Source organism: Leucoraja erinacea, chromosome 7 (genome assembly GCF_028641065.1).
Source record: "Leucoraja erinacea ecotype New England chromosome 7, Leri_hhj_1, whole genome shotgun sequence".
NCBI lineage: Eukaryota > Metazoa > Chordata > Chondrichthyes > Rajiformes > Rajidae > Leucoraja > Leucoraja erinaceus.
In genome coordinates this window covers 10,890,747-10,915,136 of record NC_073383.1, presented here as the reverse complement: position 1 = coordinate 10,915,136, position 24,390 = coordinate 10,890,747, and the positions used below count along the sequence as shown (strand labels likewise).

At 43.8% G+C, this 24,390-nt stretch overlaps 1 protein-coding gene across 3 annotated transcripts in view; it reads right to left on the bottom strand.

Annotated features, from left to right (window-relative positions):
* myo1b (myosin IB) overlaps positions 1-24,390 on the bottom strand; it is a 259,411-nt gene that overhangs the window by 35,876 nt on the left and 199,145 nt on the right. For all 3 annotated transcript variants that reach the window (XM_055637781.1, XM_055637782.1, XM_055637783.1), the window contains exons 15-19: positions 13,524-13,586; positions 9,409-9,609; positions 4,928-5,154; positions 2,616-2,816; positions 185-278 (exon numbers count right to left, since the gene is read on the bottom strand). In XM_055637781.1, coding sequence (XP_055493756.1) covers positions 185-278; positions 2,616-2,816; positions 4,928-5,154; positions 9,409-9,609; positions 13,524-13,586 — 786 coding nt within the window. The remainder of the gene's footprint in view (positions 1-184; positions 279-2,615; positions 2,817-4,927; positions 5,155-9,408; positions 9,610-13,523; positions 13,587-24,390) is intronic.

Genomic DNA, 24,390 nt, shown 5'->3' with positions numbered 1-24,390 from the left:
TATTTGCAGGAATGCTTCTTAAACAAACAAAAAACAGAAGCAATAAACATGCTATCAACTCCTTGATTCCAAAATGTCGCACAAGCCCAGTTTTATTTAATTTAAAATGTCGGGTTAATGATAATAGCTGCGAATTCCCTGAAACCGGAGATAATTGTAAAAACTACAGTGGAGGATTACCTACCGTTCTTGGGTTTCGGATAAATATCTTTGATCGACCGTATGAAAATTCTTCAGAAGGGATCCGAAGTTCAGTCAGGAGCACTTCAACACCATCCCTATCAATTAAACAAACATTATTAAAAGTTGTAGTTAATGGTCATGTTAAAAGTGAAGCCTCCCTTTTTGAATTCTCTTCGCAAAATATAAACTGGGTTTCTCACAGCAGTGACAGGAGATCACTTTAAATGAAAAACAAAAGATGTTGACATTTCGAGACTAAATTTCAAAGTTTCGTGCTACCACATACATTGCACTATTCAAATTACATCAAGTGCTAGTCATGCAGTTAATTAACTGTACAAATTTTCACTCCACAGACTCTTTTAGGTCTGGGTTTATTATTGTCATATGCACCAAGGTGCAGTGAAAAGATTTGTTATACATGCTTTCCAAAATAATCAGATATATCAGATATACATAACTACAATGGGTAGGAAGGAACTGCAGATGCTGGTTTAAACCACAGGTAGACACAAAATGCTGGAGTAACTCAGCGAGAAGGGCAGCATCTCAGGAGAGAAGGAATGGGTGACGTTTTGGGTTGAAACCCTTCTTCACTCTGAAACCCGACCCGAAACGTCACCCATTCCTTCTCTCCAGAGATGCTACCTATCCTGCTGAGTTACTCCAGCATGTTGTGTCTACCATACATGAGTACAATCAAGTCAAACTGAAGTAGAATAGATAGAGGAACGAGAAATATCCAGAGCACAGAATATAATCAGCTTTATAGCACATCAGTTCCATGGCAAAGTCCAAGGTCGACAATGGGCTAGAGGTGGATTGGACAGTTCCTTTGCTCATGGAAGAACCATTTAGAAGCCTGATAACAGATGGGAAGAAGCAAGTGGCACAGCTTGTTGCCAGAGTGCCTAGTTTGATCCTGACTGCAGGTGCTGTCTGTACTAATGTTGTATGTTCTCCCTGTGACTGCATGGGCTTTGTCCAAACGCTCACTCCCAACTTGACTGTAGTCCCCTCACTCCCACTGACTGTAGCCCTCACTCCCACTGACTGTAGTCCCCTCTCTCCCACTGACTGTAGTCCCCTCACTCCCACCAACTGTAGTCCCCTCACTCCCACTGACTGCAGCCCTCACTCCCACCGACTGTAGCCCTCACTCCCACTGACTGTAGCCCTCACTCCCACTGACTGTAGCCCTCTCTCTCCCACTGACTGTAGCCCTCACTCTCACTGACTGTAGCCCCCTCACTCCCACTGACTGTAGCCCTCACTCCCACTGACTGTAGCCCTCACTCCCACTGTCTGTAGCCCTCACTCTCACTGACTGTAGTCCCCTCACTCCCACTGACTGTAGTCCTCACTCCCACCGACTGTAGCCCCCTCTCTCCCACTGACTGTAGCCCTCACTCCCACTGACTGTAGCCCCCTCTCTCCCACTGACTGTAGCCCTCACTCCCACCGACTGTAGCCCCCTCTCTCCCACCGACTGTAGCCCCCTTTCTCCTACCGACTGTAGCCCTCACTCCCACCGACTGTAGCCCTCACTCCCACTGACTGTAGCCCTCACTCCCACCGACTGTATCCACCTCTCTCCCACCGACTGTAGCCCTCACTCCCACCGACTGTAGCCCCCTCTCTCCCACCGACTGTAGCCCTCACTCCCACCGACTGTAGCCCTCACTCCCACTGACTGTATCCCTCACTCCCACTGACTGTATCCCTCACTCCTACCTTTCTGCAATTAGTTTAAAGAAAATCCCAACACATTAACTATTTCATTTCCTTATTTTCTGAAAAGCGGGCACCATTGACACAGCCAGCATTTATTATCCTGAATTGCCCTCAATGATGAAGAGTGGCGGTTGAACCTGCAATTTTTCGCTTGGGCAGCTTACAACCCAGTGGCATGAATAAGAGTCTGAAGAAGGGTGTCGACCTGAAACGTCACCCATTCCTTTTCTCCAGAGATGCTGCCTGTCCTGTGGAGTTACTCCAGCTTTTTGTGTCTATCTTCGGTGTGAATATTGACTTTTCTAGCTCAAGTAACCTTTGCTTTCCCTCTCTCTCCATACCTTCCCATTCCTAGTTCTCCGTAGGGTCTGACCGTCCTCCTGATTAAATTATATCATTGTACTTTGTAATTTCACCTTCCCCTAGCTAACAATGATCTATTCTACATTTTCCTTTATCATTCCCCTTTGATCTCTCGCTTTCACACCTTACCCTTCCATATCTTTGTTTCCCACTCCCCTGACTCTCAGTCTGAAGAAGGCTACTCATTGCTCAGGCCACTGAGCAGCAAGGGAGATTGATGCAAGGGTGTTTTAAAACAATAAGCTTTCAAACAGCGTATGCAAAACACAAATCTTAGAAATATTTTCTCCAGCGACCCTACGCTCTTATTTGGGCAGTAAGTAGGATTGCCATACCTTGCTCCATGTCTCCAGTGGGGCCACGTCTGTGAACACAGCATTTTGTACCTCTCCAGACACGGATCATACGGCTGCTTGAAAGCGTATCCAGCTCGTCGCACATATACATTCTCCATTAAGCCCAGGTAGTTGATCTGATGGCGCACTAGAGCCTCCGAGAATATGAGAGGAGCTTTCTGATCATTTGGTTTGATGCATCTATAAGGCAACACATATTAAATTGAGTGACCCTTCACACTTGAGATCTCTCCCACTAAAAATACACTCTGACTTAAAGGATATGACCTTGATCATCATCATCATCATCATCATCATCATCATCGTTGAAACCATCAATGGGCACAGTGCCTTACAATGCCGTGTATGACAGTGATCGCAACTTCTACTGAAGTGTGGATGGCTGTTGGCTCGCTAGAAGCTCATCCGCCCTTTGACAGGTCTTGTTTTTGGTCCTGCTGGGGGTCCACAGCCCCCTCCTCACCTGGCAAACTAGGTGGGGGAGACGGTTTAGTCGCCGACTATCCAACCATGGAGCAGATAGCACGGGATTACATGGTACCTGTGGCGGGGGGAACTCTCCCCGACCTGACCTGACCTGACCTGAGCATCCGACATTTTATTTGACTCCCCTAACTTCTTGCTCAAGAACACACAGCAATTTGGGAGTGTAGGATGATTCACATCTTATTCCCTGGGATAGTGGACTTATATGACTCAGAAATGAACCTTGTCTTTCAGATTTTTACCCAGGCAACATGTTAGTTAATGTTTATAAATCTGTGTGCAATGCAGAATTCTGAATCATTTGATAAGGATTCCCCACAATTACACAAATCAGATGAAATGATAAATAATCAGAGCATTTTAACTAATACTTTAGAGAAGGATTATTCAATCAATTAAACTATGATCTTAACAGAAAGCACAGACATTTCAATTTAGTTTAGTTTAGAGATACAGCATGGAAATGGGCCCTTCAGCCCACCGAGCCCATGCCGACCATCGATTACCCATTCATACTAGTTCAATGCTATCCACTTTCTCATCCACTCCCTGCATGTTAGGGGCGATTTCCAAAGGCTAGTTAACCTATAAAATCGCACACCTTTGGGATGTGGACGGAAATTGGAGCACGCAGAGGAAACCCAGGTGGTCACAGGGAGAAAGTGCAAACTCCACACAGACAGCCAGCGGCGGACGTCAGGATTGAACCCGGGTCTCTAGCGCTGTGAGATTGCAGCTCTACCAGCTGCACCACTGTGAAACAGAACAGCGGAAAATAACCACTTCAATTAACAAATGGAAAAAAAAGCTAGACTAACCTTGCAAGAGTGAGGATATGTTATAAACTTTCATCCAAAACAGAAACATGTTCTGGCATTCAAAAGAAAATGTGATCTGGATATTTCTTGTAATAGCACATTGTTAGGATTCCTGAATTATAAACACTTTTTACAGTGGAAAATATAATCACAAGATAAGCAGTTCTAGAAAGGTTCAAGTTGTGTTTCACATGCTATGATGCATTTGCCTTGTTATGCAGCTCATTAAAAAGTAAAACATGTCTGGATGCTGAAGTTCATGTTTTATATGCAGAATGCTGTCTGGAATAGGCAGTATTAGCTACAAAGAGAGGTTGGATTGCTTGCTCTGGAACACCAGAGGGAAGACTTGATAGTTGTATATAAACTTAAGAGAGGCAATTGATAGGGTAGAACCTTTTAGGTAGGGCAGAATGATCAAAGACTAGAGGGCATCGCTTTAAGGTAAGAGGGACAAAGTTTAAAGAAAATGTGCAGAGCAAGTTTCTTTTGCACTGAGGATGGTGGGTGCCTGGAAGATATGATAATGGTGTTGAAGGAACATTTAGATAGGCGCAAGTGTATGCAGAGAATGGAGGGGTATAGATCAGTGAGATTAGTTTATCAGGGCTGCATGTTCAGCACAGACATTGTGGGCCGAAGAGCCTGATCCTGTGCTCACTGTTCAATGTTCTTTGTAGTCATAAAGTGATACTGCATGGAAACAAGCCCCTCGACCCAACTTGCCCACGCTGGCCAACATGTCCCATCTACACTAGACCCCACCTGCCTGTGTTTGGTCCAAATCCCTCCAAACCTGTCCGATCCAGGTACCTGTCTAACTGTTTCTTAAACGTTGCGATAGTCCCTGCCTCAACTGCCTCCTCTGGCAGCTTGTTCCATACACCCACCACCCTGTGGAACATTCACTTAATTCACAATAGTCACACTTATTGCACGAGAACGTAGGTTGTTTGCACCCAGTTAAAAAATTAAAACAAACCCTACCTGATATAGTTGGGGTTTTTGGTCAATAGATTTTTCATTAGAGTTGCTACAGAAGCCCTGAACTGTGACCCCGCTGTAGGTGGTCTCTTCAAGGACATCTTGGCCGGGTTCCCCTCTGGGAACAGGGATTTGACGAGTGAATGGTTAGTCTTCCACATGGCCTGGGACAGGTCGCGGTACAACAAGTCATTGTTTTTGTCCACAAATCCTGCCACGTGGTACATCACCTTGAAGATGAAACAGAAATATTAATGGTGCCATCCATACATAATGATTGCTATCAAAATAATTCAATAGCGGCCCGTGAAGAATAAGTAGCACCTCCACAATTCTTCTTCTTGCGTATGGCATGCACAGCCTAAAGTTGTAGGACAACTTGTTCTATTTGATCTTATTTGATTGTGCATTCCAGGTTGATTGCATTCGTCGAAATAGGGCGGACCACGTGAAGGTTGCAATCTCCCACCCCTCCTTCACAATTCAGGAGTGCAGTGAAAATCTGAGGATACGCCGCCAAACCTTTTGTACCTGGGGAGGTTGCATTGGGATGGTGGACAGTGGGCGACACACAACCTGTTGTGTCCAATAAATGAAGTGGATCTGACAACAGATGTAAGAGTAAGAGTCACTGCAAATTTGGTCAGAGTTGTCAAGATCTTGGTAACCTGATATCTTGCTAAGTCTGACCAATTTTGAAGTTATTTTTCTAATACATCCCACAAGTAGCCCTGGTGGCTAAAGGGATCAGGGGGTATGGAGAGAAGGCAGGTACAGATACTGAGTTGGATGATCAGCCATGATCATATTGAATGGCGGTGCAGGCTCGAAGGGCCAAATGGCCTACTCCTGCACCTATTTTCTATGTTTCCATGTAAGTAGTGCAAAGCGGTGGCACAGCAGGTAGAGCTGCTGCCTCACAACGCCAGACACCCGGGTTCGATCCTGACCTTTGGTGCTGCCTGTTTGGTTTGCATATATTCCCCGTGACCACGTGGGTTTCCTCTGGGTGCTCCGGTTCCCTCTCTTGTGCCAAAGACGTGCATGTCTGTGGGCTACTTAGCCTCTGTAAAAATAGAAATTGGCGCTGGTGTGGAGGGAGTGGATGAGAAGGTGAATGAGTTATTGATGGTCGGCGTGGAATCAGTGGGCCGAAGAGCCTGTGTCCATGCTGCATCATTCAATCCACCTCGCTGGGGCTCGTCGGAGGGGAGTGCTCCGTTTCACTGGCCCGGGGCAGCCGGCAGCCTGAAGTCGCAGCCTGCAGAGTTCCAGCTGCTGCGGCGTCTACAGCCCGGGTTCCCTCGTTGGGGACCCGGGGGAAGAAGATGCCGCCATTGCCTGCCCGCGGATAACTTCTACCACGGGCCCGGCATGGACTTACCATCACCCCTGGAGGGGAGCTTCGACCGCCGGCCCTGCAGTCTACGGTGCTTCTGGCTGTGGCGGGGACTTTAAATCTCAACCGCCGGCCTGTGGCTTACACAATCTTGAAGCCGCGGTCTCCGGTGAGGAAAGACCGATCCTGGACTGGACTCTGGACTCTGGTCTTGTCCACGGGGGGGGGGGGGGGGGGGGGGGGAATGGAGGAGGACGGCCAACATTTTTTGTGCCTTCCACCACAGTGATGAATGCTGTGGTGGATGTTTATGTTACATGTTGTGTCCTGTTTATGCATTTTATTATTTTGTTAACCCATCTTTATGCTTTGTATGGAACTGATTTTTAAATTATGTAAAGCACTTTGGGGTCAATGAAAATTGACTATAAATGTGCTATATAAATAAACTTATTATTATTATTATTATTATTAATCAATTCAATTCAGTACATCAAGTTGTAGCACTATAAACCTTCAAATAGTATTTGTCTCTGGCAGCAGGTGACAAACAATTTGAAGCTGGCCTTGAGGATATACTCCATGGCGGAATGTTCATGTGTGCTACACATTGTGAATCTCTCAAAAATATGACTTAAGCACCATCAACAAACTCAACAACTTTCCTTCCTTCCCCTCGATGGCCTTCAATACCTTTGTGCAGATCTTCATGTGTGCAAAAATGACCACTTAATTGGCAGGGACTGGAATCTACTGCTCACGTGAGGACCGCTTCAGCATAAGTTGAAGTAAATCTGCCTGAGCAGGCCTCAAGCAATTAGAATGGAGCAGAGGAGAAGCATCATCAGGGTATGTGTAAGAAGGAACTGCAGATGCTGGTTTACACCGAAGATAAGACACAAAATGCTGGAGTAACAGCAGGATAGGGAGCATTTCTAGAGAGAACGAATGGGTGACGTTTCAGGTCGAGACCCTTCTTCCCCTTTATCTGGGCTTCTGTTCCATTAAACTCCTTTACTATTTCTTGGTGGGATGGTTGTATAGTGGTAGGTGTTGCTGCCTCACAACCACTATAACCCGGGTTCAATCCCATCCTGTGGCAGTGAGAGGCCGCACTACAGCCGGGCGAATGAGTGGATAGAGTGATACAGTGTGGAAAGAGGCCCTTTGGCCCAACTTGCCCACACCGGCCAACACGTCCCAGCTGCACTAGTCCCACCTGCCTGTGTTTGGTCCATATCCCACCAAATCTGTCCTATCCATGTACCTGTCTAACTGTTTCTTAAACTTTGGGATAATCCCAGCCTCTACAACCCCCTCTGGCAGCTTGTTCCACACACCCACCACCCTTTGTGTGAAAATAAGTGGAGCATGTGTTCGTCTGGTAATACTTCGGTCACCGTGCTTCTTTTCACCCTTAAGGGGCCTGTCCCACTTGGGCGTTATTTGCGTGTCATTTACGCAACATCATTTACACATCGCGACGCACGACGCGCGCATGGTGCGTGGTGAGACGTGGTGGCGTAGACAGCGACGAGAGGTCGCGAGCGGGGCCCCGGGATTTTGGGATTCTCAAAATCTTCGCGCGCCATCTGTGTGACTTGCAAATGACGCCCAAGTGGGACACGCCCTTTACATGCAAATTTTGTAAGGGGATCTTATTTCAAATGCAGGGTAATGATGAATAATGGCAGGCAGGAAAGTGGTTTGAGAGAGAGCCCAGCAACTAGCAAAGCGAAACATATGCAATGTGTGCAAAATCTGTGTGCCCGACCCGGCAAAGGGTTATTTGATAAACTACAGTATTAAAACATCAAGTCACACATGATGGGGGATCAAATCAAAGGGTGGAATGTTTCTGAAGGGGAAGCAGTGAATAAAGAGAGTCATTAATGGAAAACAAGTTACTTGGTAGAACTCAGTCTTAACAAAAGCAGTGATGTTCAGTCCAATATCTAATAAGGTGCCTGGGGCAAGGTCTAAGTATCCAACCCTTCAAAGCATGTGACCGGGCTTGAAATCTGGTTCTGCAATTTCTCATCATTTGATAATTTCATCATTTAATAAAAGCAAGTTAACGTTGATGTTCAGGACATACTTAATTCAAATTTAGAATTAACCAGTAATTCAACAGATAACATTGTTTATGTAAGATAGTAATTGGATGCACGAAGCGAAAGAGACAAATAACTGGGGATTAAACTGTGTTTTATGATTCAAAGAGAATTATTGAATTACAACACTGTGTCATAGAATCGTACAGCGCTGAAACTGGCCCTTCGGCCCAGCTTGACCATGCCGACCAAGGGCGGTAGAGTTGCTGCCTTACAGCGCTAGAGATCCGGGTTCAATCCTGACAATGGGTGCTGTCTGTATGGAGTTTGTACGTTCTCCCCGTGACCTGCGTGGATTTTCTCCGAGATCTTCGTTTTCCTCCCACACTTCAAAGACGTACCGGTTTGTAGGTGAAATAGGCCTGGTGTAAATGTGGGATTGTCCCTAGTGTGTGTAGGCTGATGTTGGTGTGCAGGGATCATGGGTCGAAGGGCCTGTTTCCACGCTGTATCCCAAAACTAAAACTAAACTAAAAGATGCTCCATCTATGCTAATGTAGCGGCACCAAACGTGGTGAACAAACTGTTGCTTTATTCAGATATTACAAGGTACATGCAAATTTGGTCCTCTAACATATTGGCATTGCTGCTGCAGCTGAGCGAGGATGTTGTCTCAAGCTCAGCTACCTGTTGACTAATGATCTCCAGGTGAGATCTGCTTAAGTAGTAGGGCACTCCCCTTAACACATGACATCATGTGACAGTCTTCGTAACCACTGACGAGGGTTCGGCCGCAAGTGGGCTGACCATCAGGTGATGCTACACTAATCCCATTTGCTGGTTTTTGGCCCATATCCCTCTAAACCTTTCCTATCCATGTACCTGTCCGAGCGTATTTAAATGTTGTTGTAGTAGCTGCCTCAACTATGCTCTCTGGCAGCTCGTTCCATACGGCTACAACCACTCGCTGAGTGGAAAAGTTATGAAATTGAAGGCAGGGAAAATATACTCTGTCGTTTTGCCTACTTTTCTAATGACGTTATGAAACTTGAATGAAAATAAACCAAACTCATTAGCTTGGATGTCAGTACCTTGCCAGCGTAGTGCTGGATCCTGAAGCAGTTGTGAGGCAAGGAGGTGTCATTGAGGAAGCGGGAACTTTTGCTCATCCTGCTTTCAAAACGCTCGTGTACGGCGCAGACTTGATTGAGCTTCTCCAGGAAGGTCTCATCTGACACCGTGCCAGGGCGCAAACATTCTTCATCAAGCATGGCCAGGATTCCATTTGTATTCTGGATAATGACACACACAGGAATGAGACTTCACCTATTTAAACACTTTACAGTACGATCAGATGGCAATGCATACATGTACATACACAGTACATTCAGACCCCTACACTTTTTCCACATTTTGTTACGTTACAGCCGTATTCTACAATGGATTAAATTCATTTTTTTAAATTATCAATCTATACACAATACCCCATAATAAAAATGCGAAAACAGGTGTTTAGAAAATTTTGCAAAGTGATTAAAAATAAATAACTGAGATATCTAATTTACGTAAGTATTCAGACCCTTTACTCAGTGTTTTGTTGAGGCACCTTTGGCAGCGATTACAGCCTCAAGTCTTCTTGGGTATGACACTACAAGCTTGGCACACCTGTATTTGGTTAATTTCTCCCTTTCTTCTCTGCAGATCCTCTCAGGCTCTGTCAGGTTGGATGGGATGCGTCGATGCACAGCTATTTTCAGGTCCCTCCAGAGATATTCGATCAGGTTCAAGTCCAGGCTCTGGCTGGGCCACTCAAGGACATTCACAGACATGTCATGAAGCCACTACTGTGTTGTCTTGGCTGTGTGCTTAGGGTCATTGTCCTGTTGGAAGGTGAACCTCTGCCCCAAGTCTGAGGTCCTGAACGTTCTGGAGCAGGTCTTCATCAAGGATCCCTCTGTAAGTTGCTCCGTTCATCTTTCCATCAAACCTGACTAGTCTTCCAGTTCCTACCGCTGAAAAACATCCCCACAGCACGAAGCTGCCACCACCATGCTTCACCGTGGGTATAGTATTGTCCAGGTGTTGAGCGGTGCCTGGTTTCCTCCAGATGTGACGCTTGGCATTTAGACCACAGAGTTCAATCTTGGTTTCATCAGACCAGAGAATCTTGTTTAGGTGCCTTTTGGCAAACTTCAAGCGGGCTGTCATGTGCCTTTTACTGAGGAGTGGCTTCTGTCTGGCCACTCTAACATAAAGGCCTGATTGGTGGAGTGCTGTATATATAGTTGTCTTCTGGAAGTTTCTCCCATCTCCACAGAGGAACTCTGAAGCTCTGTCAGAGTGACCATCGGGTTCTTGGTCACCTCTCTGACCAAGGCCCTTCTCCCCCGATTGCTCAGTTTGGCCGGGCGGCCAGCTCTTATGAAGTGGTTTCAAAATTCTTCCATTTAAAATGACAGAAGCCACTGTGCTCTTCGGGATCTGTAATGCTGCAGAAATTGTTTTATACCCTTCCCCAGATCTGTGTCACGCCACAATCCTGTCTCGGAGGTCTACGGACAATTCCTGCATCTTCATGGTTTGGGTTTTGCTCTGACATGCACTGTCAACTGCGGGACCTTATATAGACAGGTGTGTGCCTTTCCAAATCATGTACAATCAATTTAATTTGCCACTGGTGGACTCCAATCAAGTTGTAGAAACATCTCAAGGATAATCAATGGAAACAGGATGCACCGTAGCTCAATTTTGAGAGTCATTGCAAAGGGTATGAATTCATATGTAAATGTGATATTTCATTTCTTTTGAATTACTTTGCAAAAATTTCTAAACACCAGTTTTCACTTTTATATTATGTATTGTGTGTAGATTGATGATTAAAAAAATGAATTTAATCCATTTTAGAATAAGGCTGTAACATAACAAAATGTAGAAAAAGTGAAGGGGTCTGAATACTTTCTGAATGCACTGTACTTATACATTTCATATACAAACATGCGTTTAGATACACCTCTGCGTGATTGCTATTTTTGAGACTGTGTTTGAGCTTCCAATTGCCTACATGTGCATTTGTGTAATCCAGGGATTATCACAGTCCATCACAGGGGCAAACTATCGTCTGAAGATAGACACAAAAAGCTGGAGTAACTCAGCGGGTCAGACAGCATCTCTGGAAAGAAGGATTAGGTGATGTTTCAGGTCAAGACCCTTCTTTAGTCTGAAGTACTTCTGGCCTTCTCTCCAGAGATGCTGTCTGACACAACAGCTTTTTAAAAAATCTATCTTTAGTTTAAACCAGCATCTGCAGTTCCTTCCTAGTTCCTTCCCACACAAACTATGGACTGCCATCTAGTATAAACCTACCTACTCCCAGTTTTCTGGACCACACTTCCTCCCACCGTGCCTCGAGCAAAGATGCTATTCCCTACTCTCAATTCTTCCCTCTCCACCACATCTGCTCCCTTGATAAAACTTTCCATTCTAGAACATCCAATACATCCTTTTTCTTCAGTAAACATGATTTCCCCTCTTCTGTCATAGATGGGTTCCTCTGGAACAACAGAGGTTGAAGGTATCCTGATGGAAGTTCCAAAATGATGAGAGGCATAGATAGGATATCTATGAGGGGTATCTTTTTCACACAAAGGGTGGTGGGTGTATGGAACGAGCTGCGGGGGAGGTAGTTGATGCAGGGATTATTGCAACGTTTAAGAAACAGATAGACAGCTGCATCCTTCTAATTTCCAGAGTATACAAACCCAGCCGCTCCACTCTCTCAGCATATGACAGTCTCACCATCCCGGGAATTAACCTTGTAAATCTACGCTGCACTCCCTCAATAGCAATAATGTCCTTCCTCAAATTAGGGACCAAAACTGCACACAATACTCCAGGTGTGGCCTCACTAGGGCCCTGTACAACTGCAGAAGGACCTCTTTGCTCCTATACTCAATTCCTCTTGTTATAAAGGCCAACATGCCATTCGCTTTCTTCACTGCCTGCTGTACCTGCATGCTTACTTTCATTGACTGATGAACAAGGACCCCTAGATCCCGTTGTACTTCCCCTTTTCCCAACTTGATACCATTTAGATAATAATTCAGATAACAACTTGACACCATTTAGATCTTGTGGGCCGAAGGGCCTGTTCCTGTGCTATACTATTCTGTGTTCTACATACATTTTAATCAGAAAATGTGCCGTGCACCAAATCAGATTCCAATTGATTTTGGGACTGTGACATCAATGCAATCAGCGTTATTTGGGCCTTGGAGATAGAATAGACTGCAGAAGCTGGATTCTGGACCAAACAACAAACTGCTGGAGAAGCTCAGTAGTAGGAAATTTCGTTCAAACCAAGCTGTTTGAATGACAATAAAAGGCATTCTATTCTATTCTATTCTAGGTCTAGCAGTTTGTGTGTGTGTGTGTGTGGGGGGGGGAGGGGGGGGGGGGGGGGTGTGGATTGGCGGGAAGGACTGGTTGATGTTTTGTATCAAGATCCTGCAGCAATTCCTTTCAGCCACAGATGCTGCTCGACCCACTGTGTTCCCCCATCAGTTCTTTTTTGTTCTTTCTGGTCCTTCCTGTCAGTTACCAGATGTAGGAACAACAATATTCTCTGATCACACCAATTTGACTGGGAATTTGAGGACTATTGAGTTTGGGAGTGGGGCACACCATGTTTGGTGAATCCTCTGCTGTTGCTTTATGGTGGCTCTATCCTGTGGACCACAATAATATAAAACGTAGATCAGAGAAAAAAACCCATTTATTCAAAACACTCGACATTATTTCCCTCCTATCTTAATTCCTTCCTTCCTTCCTTTAGATCTATTCCGTTATTTCTTGCATTGCGCCTCCTCTTACATGTGTAAGAAGGAACTGCAGATGCTGGTTGAAACCAAAGATAGACACAAAAAGCTGGAGTAACTCAGAGGGAGGGGCAGCATCTCTGGAGAGAAGAAAGCATCTCCAGAGATGCTGCCTGTCCCGCTGAGTTACTCCAGCTTTTTGTGTCTATCACCCCTTACAGGCACCAAGACTATCCCTGCATGGATTAATGTTATCATTTCAATTTTTCCACGCAGTTATGATTTCCACATTCTTACCACCTTATGAAAAGTTTACCCATGTTTCAAAGTTAAAAGTACTGAATTAAAAATGTCAGCCGATTCTCAAATCAAACTGGAAAAGGTCCACTTACATTCTCGATTAGTTCACAAATGATGGCATTGTTGAAGTACTCAATATGAGTCCATTCAATTCCCTGTGAAATATATCAAAATATGATTAATGCAGCAAAAATATCTCTCCCTCCAACAACCATAGTCCAAACACAGTGCCTGTTTACATCTTTATACCAGTTGAGGATTATTTTCCAAATACACAAAGGCCTTCTGAATTGGAAACATTGCAAAGATCCACCGGGCCAGAATTCTCCACACTTACGAACATTTCATTTGAAATGTTTCCAATTTTGCTCCCATTCCATTCCACAGTCCGAGTCAATTTCCCATGCAGTTCATGGGAAACGATCCAGGAACAAACGTCATGGCACAAGGTCACTCCAGTCACTTTGATGCATGCTGCCTTTTTTCCAATGCAAGCCATTTCTTGAATTCATGCCTTCCTAAACAAATCTGAATATTTTCTACACAACAACTGCGAAGGATAGATGCTGTTTCAGGTGAAAGATGCATTGTTATATTTGTAAATCATTTCTATGTGAACATCAACACAAATTTCAGAGTCGCATGTAATGGGGGTGCAATTTTTACTGTTAGAGAAGGCTGTTCTGCATGCTAGTTATAGATGTTATTAAAAAGAATGGAAACACAAAAGCAAGCAATAGTTTAAACAGAGAGAGGGAAAAGACACTGGAAACATTACAGGAAGCCCAGCAGACATGACAAGGTCTCACTTGGGAACAAGAGCAGAGTACAAGTACCTGGGAGGAGTCTTTACACAGCCATTATTAGCAAGGCATCAATAGCAGCAAGCAAGAAAAGGGATCAAAGGGGTTACAGCACAGAAAAAGAACACAGTTTTAAGACATAGTACCATGCAGTCAACAGCTATGTGGGAAATATTAGTCATTTATTACACTCAGGGTCAAGTTTACATTTGTGATGTCAACAAAATAAATCTATATTCACGAAGATTAAAGACAAGATATATACACATCAGAACGGCTGCAAGATCCTATGACAGCTGGGATTTTTCACAGTGGTGTAACAAGGTATGTTTATGAACAGATGCTTTCTTTGGCTTCTTTGGTCAAACTTTTCATTAAAATACACAAAATGGAATGCCTTCAGTTAGTAATTGTGTGGAGGAAATCGATATCAGAATTCCAAGCGCAATGATCACTGTTGGAGGTTTCTGCCCATCCAGTGGATGCTGACGGCACATGGATTCACTCTCTCTCTCTGCCATTTTACTTACAGTACATCACAAATTTCCCTCCCATCCTCCAAATAATAATCTTACAGCATAGAAATAGGCCCTTCGGCCCAACTTGTCAATATGTCCCATCTACATTAGTGCCACCTGCCTGCGAACATACAGCATTTAAATAGATACTTAGCCTAATATTTCCATGCTGATCAAAATGCCCCATCTACATTAGCCACACCTGCCCATGTTTGGTCCATATCTCTCTAAACCTGTCCTATCCATGTAGCCATGTAAATGTTTCTTAAACGTTGCAATAGTCCCTGCCTCAACAACTTCCTCTGGCAGCTCTTTCCATACACCTACCGCCCGTTGTGTGAGAAGGTTACCCCTCAGGTTTCTATTAAATCTTTCCCCCCTCACCTTAAACCTATGTCCTCTGGTTCTCGATTCCCTTACTCTGGGCAAGGGACTCTGCGTCTACCTGATCAATTCCTATCACGATTTTGTATATCTCTATAAGATCACCCCTTATCCATCTGCGCTCCAAGGAATAGATCATAGACTGCTTAACCTCTCCTTATAGCTCAGATAGTCCTGGCAACATACTCATAAATGCACTCTTTCCAGCTTGACAACATCTTTCCTATAAAATAGTGCCCAAAACTGGACACAATACTCTAAATGTGGCCTCACCCACATCTTATACAACTGCAACATAACCTCCCAACTTCTATACTCAATACTCTGACTGATGAAGGCCAATGTGCCAAAAGCCTTTTTGACCACCCTCTTTACCTATGATGCCATTTTCAACAATGTATGTATCTGCACTCTTAGATCCCTCTGCTCTGTAATACACCCGAGCCCTACCGTTCACTGTGAAGGTTCTGCCCATGTTAGTGCTCCCAAAATACATTTTTCTGTATTAAATTCCATCAACCTTTCTTCAGCCCACCTGCCCAACCGATCACGATGCTGCTGCATTTTTTGAAAACCACCTTCACTATCTACAATACCACCCACTTTTGTGACATATGCAAACTTGCTAGCCATGTACGTTCTCATCCAAGTAGCTTAAGTAGCCTCCTTTCCAATTCCACTACCCTGGTCTAATCAACATTTTGCAATGCTTCACTATGGTGACTGTTTCCTCAGTCAGAAAAGAAGGTAGAGAGGTATTTTCAATCTTTGAGCAGTTAGTACAAGATTCAAGATTCAAGAGACATTTATTGTCACATGCATCAATTAGTACAGTGACATTTGTGGTCACCACTATACAGCCATATGAATAAAAAAAGAACACAGCACACAATAGACTTTAACATAAACATCCCCACACAGTGGAATCAAAATTTCCCGCTGTGAGGGAAGGCCTGATATCTTTGCTCTCTTTTTGGTCTTGTGCACGGTTACTTAATGCACTGTGACCAGGTACAGTTTGTGAAATACAGAATGGACCAGGCATGTGGGATAAATGCCACGCGACCATTTATTTTTCAACTTCTAATTTAAAGTTTCATTGCCATCCGCCATTCAAAAAACATAATTTTCTCCTAACTGATTCCATTTGTTCAGACTAGCCTGTGTATTAATTTCTAAACAGGAAGTGCAGCCCCTGTCCCACTTAGGAGATCTGAACGGAAACCTCTGGAGACTTTGCGCCCCGTGCGGTTTTTGTCAGTCTGCTTCCACTACCTGCAACCTCCGGCAACCGCACGGAAACCTTGGGTGGGGCGCAAAGTCTCCAGAGGTTTCCGTTCAAGTTTCCTAAGTGGGACAGGGGCATTAGACACAAAGTGCTGAAGTAACTCAGCAGGTCAGGCAGTATCTCTGGATTTAAAGGATGGGGGATGTTTCGGGTCAGTACCCTTCTTCAGACTTAAAGTAGAGGGGGGGGAACTGCATGTGGAAAAAGGCCAGGTCAAATCAGGGTCGGCAACAGATGACCAAGGAAGTGTAGAGCCCATAATGGTCCATTGTTGGCTGGGGAAGAGGTGATAACAAAGGTATACAAGGATGTGAATAGTGTAGTCGGACAATAGTAAGACGACTAGGGTGGGAGGGGGCGGGAGGAGGAGGGGGAGGGAAAGAGAATGCAAGGGTTCTTTGAAATTTGAAAAATCAACATTCATACCGCTGGGTTGTAAGCTGTCCAAGCGAAATATGAGGTGCTGTTCATCCAATTTGTGTGTGGCCTCACTCTGACAGTGGAGGAGGCCCAGACAGAAAGGTCAGTATGGGAATGAGAAGGGGATTTAAAATCTTTGGCAAGCGGGAGATTGTGTAGGCCAAGGCGGACTGAGCGTAAGCGTTCGGCGAAATGATCGGCCAGTGTCTGCTTGGTCACGTCAACATATTGAAACCCACACCGAGAACAACAGATCCAATAGATGAGGTTGGAGGAGGTGCAAGTGAACCTCTGCCTCACCTAGAAGGCCAGTCGAGGTTCCTGGATGAAGTCGAGGGAGGAGGTATAGAGACAGGTGTTCCATCTCCTGCAGTTGCAGGGGCAAGTTCCAGGGGAGGGAGTGGTTTGGATGGGAAGGGATGATTGAACCAGGAAGTTGCAGAGGGGAACTTTATAAGTTGTTGGCTTGGTGGGTGGACTCCACAAGATAAGTGTGGTCAGAAGGGAAATCCACTCTCTCTGTAATTGTTACTCGATCGCTTTTGATTCCTTACCTTTCAACATCATCTGCAACAGCAACAGAAATATCAAAGCCAAACTCTCATTCCAGCATAAAGCCTGGGCACTTTTGACAATTGCAATGTATGTATGCCTGGTCTAAGCTAGACAGCCGACTCTTCCCAGAAAACTGACTCTTCCCAGAAAGCTCAACAAGCACGGAATGGAATTTCAGGTTTTAGTATTTACATTTATGAGGACATCTGCATTTTGTCAATCTTTATTTTATTAGGGTTCTTAAAGATTTTTTCTTGCATCCTAGTCTCTCTCAATATGATTTGCCTCATTCTTCACCAAATTGCTCCCATCACATCCTGACATACTGTCTCCATGATCTCCTAGCTCGTATGTCTTTTGACCCTCTTATCCATATATTCCAATTTGTACAAAACCATTTGCAGTCATGTAATCCCACACTAACGTCTGCCTGTCCCATTATCCATTATCCCTGTTCTTCAGGTCACTAACTTTGTGAAACCAGGCACTCTAGACCAACTCATCCTGTCCTATAAATCAGTCTTGCTTTCATTATGCTTTATGCCCTGGGCTCTTCCAGCCCCACAGTACATTCCTGGAACTTTCTTTTGTGTCTTCCTGTTTGTTGTCTTGTATACCTCCCTTCATTTTAACCATCTCTTATTAGCTGAAATCTCACCCACCAAAACCTGTACCTCTCACCATTTACTGCTTTAAAAGCCTCTTCAAAGCTAATTTATTTAACTATGCTTTTAGTTATTTTCTGCTTTCTTGGTTCAATGCCCATTTTCCGTTTGCTTTCTTTTAGTTTCTTTTAGTAGATCTTTAGGTTAAAGAATGTGGTATAAGCAGATGGTGCTCTTTTCTATTTGTTGACATTGTGTGAGAAGTGGAAATTGTGTTCAAGTCCCTTCTTTATAGTATCTCATCCCTTCTTTGACCCACATGGGTTCTTCAATGGGTCAAATTCAAATCTGTGTGCTTATGCTCCTATTATTATTAAACAGTGACTTGCACATAACAACACATTTTCCTGGTGACAAACTCTCAGTACTTTCACCAGAATAGCCACGGAGCCTGAAAAGATTGTAGTATTTGTTTAGCATTCTTTTCTGCCATGACATTGTCCATTCTGGTACCTGTCACCCATTTCTGTTAGCTACTTTAGTACCTTAAAGGATGAAAGTTGGCGTGTAAATTTATACTTCTTTCAGGTTTTCATCCCAAAATTTCAAGACCCACCTGTATTTAATAAGGTTAAAAAAGTACACTGAATTTATGAGATATAGCAAACTGAGAAATGGCCTCCCCGCCAATTTTTTTTTGATATTTTCTAGTTTATCATTGACTGATAATTGAACAACCGATTAAATTGAGCATCCACTTTTAAAATCAAGATAATTTCATGAGCAGAGGGATATTTAAGATGTCACTGTTCAGTATATTGATGATGACAGTATCTTTTCCACTGCTGTTACAGTTTCATAGGAACTGATTAGGCACTGCAGGTGCTGGTTGTATGGAGTTCCCTCTATTATTAGCCCCAAAATGCTGGAGTAACTCAGGCAGCTTCTCTGAAGAGAAGGAACAGGTGATGTTTCAGGTCATTGGCCTGAATTGATAACCCTACCTTCTCACAGTTACTGCATAATATGTATTTTCAGCATTTTCACATTTAATTTCCTACAATAATAAAGCCTTTGCATTTGGCTCTGCCACCTTGAAAGATCGATGTGTATACATTGCAAAGTGTCTTTGCCTCTGGCCACAATAGCTGTGCAAAATGTCATTTGCTATGTAACAGCTCAATTCGCTAGTCCACGGATTTCTGAAATTAGTTTGCATTTGCATCTAGGGGTAGTCCAGAACCAGGGGTCACAGTTTAAGAACAAGGACTGAGATAAGGAAAAACGTTTTCACCCAGAGAGTTGTGAATCTGTGGCATTCTCTGCCACAGAAGGCAGTGGAGACCAAACACTGGATGTTTTACTGTATGTTTTACTGGATGAGTTACTGTAGATATAGCTCTTAGGGCTAACAGAATCAAGGGATATGGGGAGAAAGCAGAAACGGGGTACTGATTTAGGATGATCAGCCATGATCATATTGAATGACAGCGCTGGCTCGAAGGGCCGAATGGCCTACTCCTGCCATTTTCTTTGTTTCTATGTTTGTTTACTGTATTCCTGGGTTTTAAATTTGAAACTATTCCCCGTACACTCAAATCAAGGCCATTAAAAGTGATGTGGCTCTAATGCCGACCTGTGTGTGCCACATGTTATCAATTCCTGCCCACCTAATGAATATTCCTCAGTTTTCCTTTATAGATTTTTCCTCACTCTGTTTCCCTTTTTGTGATAGAACACCTTGGTCTTCAACAATCATATTTAGTTAGTTATTTAGGCAGTCTAGTTTATTGTCGCATGTACTGAGGTACAGTGAAAAGCTTTTGCTGCATGCTAACCAGTCAGTGGAAAGATTATAATTGAACCATTCACAGTGTACATATACATGATAGAGGGAATAACGTTTAGTGCAAGGTAAAGCCAGTAAAGTCCAATCTAAGACAGTCCAAGGGTCTCCACTGAGATAGAAAGTAGTTCAGGACTGCTCTCAGTTTGTGGTAGGATGGTTTAGTTGCCTGATAACAGCTGGGAAGAAACTGCCCCTGAATCTGGCAGTGTGCTTTTCGCACTTCAGTACCTTTTGCCTGATGGGAGAGGGGAGAAGAGGGAGTGACCTGGGTGTGACTCATCCTTGATTATGCTGCTGGCCTTGGCGAGGCAGCATGAGGTATAAGTCACTGGAAGGGAGGTGGGTATGTGTGAAGGTCTGGGCTGTGTCCACAATCCTCTGCAATGTCTTGCCTTGAGCAATCATTGCATATAAAACTACTTCATTTATTTCTTTATTTCTCTATTATTAGCCCCAAACATGAGCTCGGCGATAAGATTTAAAGGCGTCACAGTGGTATAGCTGATGGAGTTGCTGCCTCACTGCGCCGGAGACTTGAACTTGATCCTGACCTCTGGTGCTGTCTGTGTGGAGTTTGCACTTTCTTCCTGTGACCGTATGGGTTTCCTCTGGGTGCTTCAGTTTCCTCCCAAAGACATGCAGGTTTGTAGGTTAACTGGCCTCTGTAAATTGCCACTTACTATGTAGTGAGCAGATGAGAAAATGGGATAACATGGAACTAAACTACATTAAATTGGCCATGTTTACACCTTGCTAAATAAAGCATGCTTTGGAAGTAACATTGAGCTGAGATGAGATGCCTTCTTTTCCAAAATATGTAAAAAGAATGAAGATGGTTTAAACTGGATAGCTGGTGTATTTAATTCAGTAGCATTTTCCGGAATTACCACTAACTATAATTATATGTCTAATTTAAGGTACAGCAAGATTAAAGAAGGTTCAAATGTCAAATAATGAAAATAAATGTTTGTTTTAGTAAGTAAAAGGCACCTTAAGTATGGATTCATTTTGCCTGGAAAAAGTTGCCTGAACCCATATATTGATGCAGGTCAAATGAAGGCTATAAATGTTTTTGAACTGATATGATCTTAAAGACTGGAAACTTCAAAATGAGCAGATTTTCCTAAAGTATCTTTGCGATCGATCGAAATTTATTTTAGAATCCATAATTGTACTATGCAATTCCCAAAACAATTACTGCAACTAAACACAGTGATGTGTAACATCTCCTGCCAAAATCAACTGCAGTCATTTGGCTGTAATTAAAATAAAAGCTGCCAGCATCAAGCTAAAGAATCAGGGGAAAGACACAAAAAGCTGGAGTAACTCAGCAGGATAGACAGCATCGCTGGAGAAAGGGAATAGGTGACGTTTCGGGTCGAGACCCTTCTTCAGACTGAGAGTCAGGGGGGAGATAGAGATAGTGATGTAGAGAGATATAGAACAAATGAATGAAAGATATACGGCCAAGTAATGATGATGAAGAAAACAAGCCATTGTTAGCTGCGTGCGAGGAGAAAATGAATTAGAGATATTAAAGAATCAGGGGTCTTTACCTGGCCTATGTTGAGTGAGCTATTCTCCACCATAGACATTTTGAGGTTTTATGGTGCCCTTGAAATAACATCCTCAAATATCAAATCTATTTCTCTCTTCAAATTTGCTGCCTGATCTACCGAGTATACTGGTATTTTCTGCTTTGCAGATCAGATTTCCAGCATTTGAAGTTTTGTTACTTTTCAACTGAGATTGTATCAGTGGTCTGACCCAATGTTTGGAAGATGTTAAATGATGCTTGCATTTTTCTTATTGCTATCCAGAGAGTATTTAGGCAGGATTGTACTTAGAAGCAATGATCAAACCCATACTATAATAGTTCCGGATGTGCTCAATATATTCTACACACACACACAAACACACATCAGAAAGAAAAAACACTGAAGTGCCTTTTGGGCCCCCATAGCCCCCGAAGGCACGCTAATCTCAGTCACTGAAGCCAACGTCAGATCCTTCATGAGGGTGAATCCATGGAAGGCTTCTGGATGTGGTATATTTGGCCAACTGGGTGGAATTTCTGCAGATATGTTCAACCTCTCATTACTAAGGTCCAAGGATCCCACATGCTTTAAAAAAGCTTCCATAATACCAGTACCCAAGTGGAGTAAAGTGACATGCCTCGTGCCTCAGTAACATCCTTGTTGATTAAGTGCTTTGAGAGGTTGGCCATGGCGCAAATCAACTCCCACCACAGCAAGAGCCTGGAGGTTAGTACAAGTCTCGCTAGGGCCCTGTACAACTGCAGAAGGATCTCTTTGCTCCCATACTCAACTCCTCTTGTTATGAAGACCAACATGCCATTCGCTTTCTTCACTGCCTGCTGTACCTGCACGCCAGACTACTGATGAAATATTGCTGCTTAAAGAAGAAATAACATTCTGACCAGCTAGCCAGTGTTGTGCAATTGAACCTCAGCTTCAAGAGAGCAAGAGGAAAACAAATTATAAAAGAGAAAAGAAAAAAACACGGCATTTATTACACACATGGTTCAACAAGGACGACTAATGTAGAGTAAACTGTACCAAATTAATGTTGAATTTTACAAGGATGATTGCAAGAAATCATAATCAAACTGAATAATGTTCTCATCAGTGTTTAAGAGGGAACTGCAGATGCTGGAGAATCGAAGGTTACACAGAAAAGCTGGAGAAACTCAGCGGGTGCAGCAGCATCTATGGAGCGAAGGAAATAGGCAACGTTTCGGGCCGAAACCCTTCTTCAGACTGATCGGGGGTGGGGACAAGAAAGGGAAAAGGAGGAGTAGCCAGAAGGCTGGAGGGTGGGAGGAGACAGCAGGGGAGCTGAGGAAGGGGAGGAGACAGCAAGGACTAACAGAATTGGGAGAATTCGATGTTCATGCCCCGGGGGTGTAGACTCCCCAAACGGAATATGACTCCGTTTGGGGAGTCTACACCCCCGGGGCATGAACATCGAATTCTCCCAATTCTGTTAGTCCTTGCTGTCTCCTCCCCTTCCTCAGCTCCCCTGCTGTCTCCTCCCACCCTCCAGCCTTCTGGCTACTCCTCCTTTTCCCTTTCTTGTCCCCACCCCCGATCAGTCTGAAGAAGGGTTTCGGCCCGAAACGTTGCCTATTTCCTTCGCTCCATAGATGCTGCTGCACCCGCTGAGTTTCTCCAGCTTTTCTGTGTAACCAATGTTCTCATCAGACCTGACCATGATTTCTGGTCCCAGCAGTACAATGGAAGCATTTAGTGAATAGTGAAAGGACTAGATAGAGTAGATGTGGAGAGGATGCTTCCAACAGTAGGAGAGTCTCGGAGCTAAGCATCGGAATTAAAGGACGTACATTTAGGAAGGAGATGAGGAGGAATTTCTTTACTCAGAGGGTGGTGAATCATTGCTACAGGATGCTGTGGAGGCCTACTCAATGGATATATTTCAGGCAGAGATGGATAGATTCTTGATTATTAAGGGGGTCAGGGTTTATGGGGAGAAGGCAGGAGAATGGCGTTGGAGTGAGAGATCAGCCATGATGGAATGGTGGAGTAGACTTGATGGGCTGAATGGCCTAATTCTACTCCTATCATCTATGAACATGAACATTTAGGTAATCAAGACAGTGGGAGATGTTAGGGCACCATATAGGTATATAATCAATGCAGTTTATACTGGTAAAAAGAGGAGTGCATTTTGAAAACAGACATTGAAACACGCTCTGTAATATTTTCCACGGTATAAGGAACAGAGAAACACTGGATCCAAATGCATGAGTGGAACAGGAATAGAGGTGAGAATATTAAAAAATGAAAAATTAGATTCTGTATTTTATATATATCCTGAACGCAAAAGCATGGAAGTAGGCTGAACTAGATCTTGATTGGATTGTAGATGCGGTACTAAAGAACTATGTAACATGACTACACAAAGGCGATAATTGAGAATGAATAGCAAAGGATAGCACCTGTGGCCACTGTGGTGAAGCAGAGAGTGTTCACGTCGCGGCCCTGTTTCCACCAATCTTTCCGTCACCGCGCACAAGAAGCACAAGACAGACACCATTGGATGCAGATGCCGAGAAGTGTGTTCAGCTCTGGCTGAACAACTTCTAAACATGTGTGTGGACTCGATAAGAAGAAGGCCTGTGGCCATTGAGCTAGTAACAAAGTTCATGAGATGAAATCAGCAACAGAAGCATAAAAGGGAAGTTAGAAGATAGTTCTTCGGGAGAGGATTGCTCGAACAACAAATGCACAAATATAAACACAGTCATAATTTAAGATGTGCAGAAAGGAACTGCAGATGCTGGTTTAAACTGAAGATAGAGACAAAATGCTGGAGTAACGCAGCAAGTCAGGCAGCATCTCTGGAGAAAAGGAGTAAGTGACGTTTCGGGTTGAGACCATTCTTCAGACTGGTTCAGGGGAAAGGGAAACGAGAGATGCAGACGGTGATATAGAGAGATATAGAACAAATGAATGTAAGATATGCAAAAAAGTAACAATGATGAAGGAAACGGTAC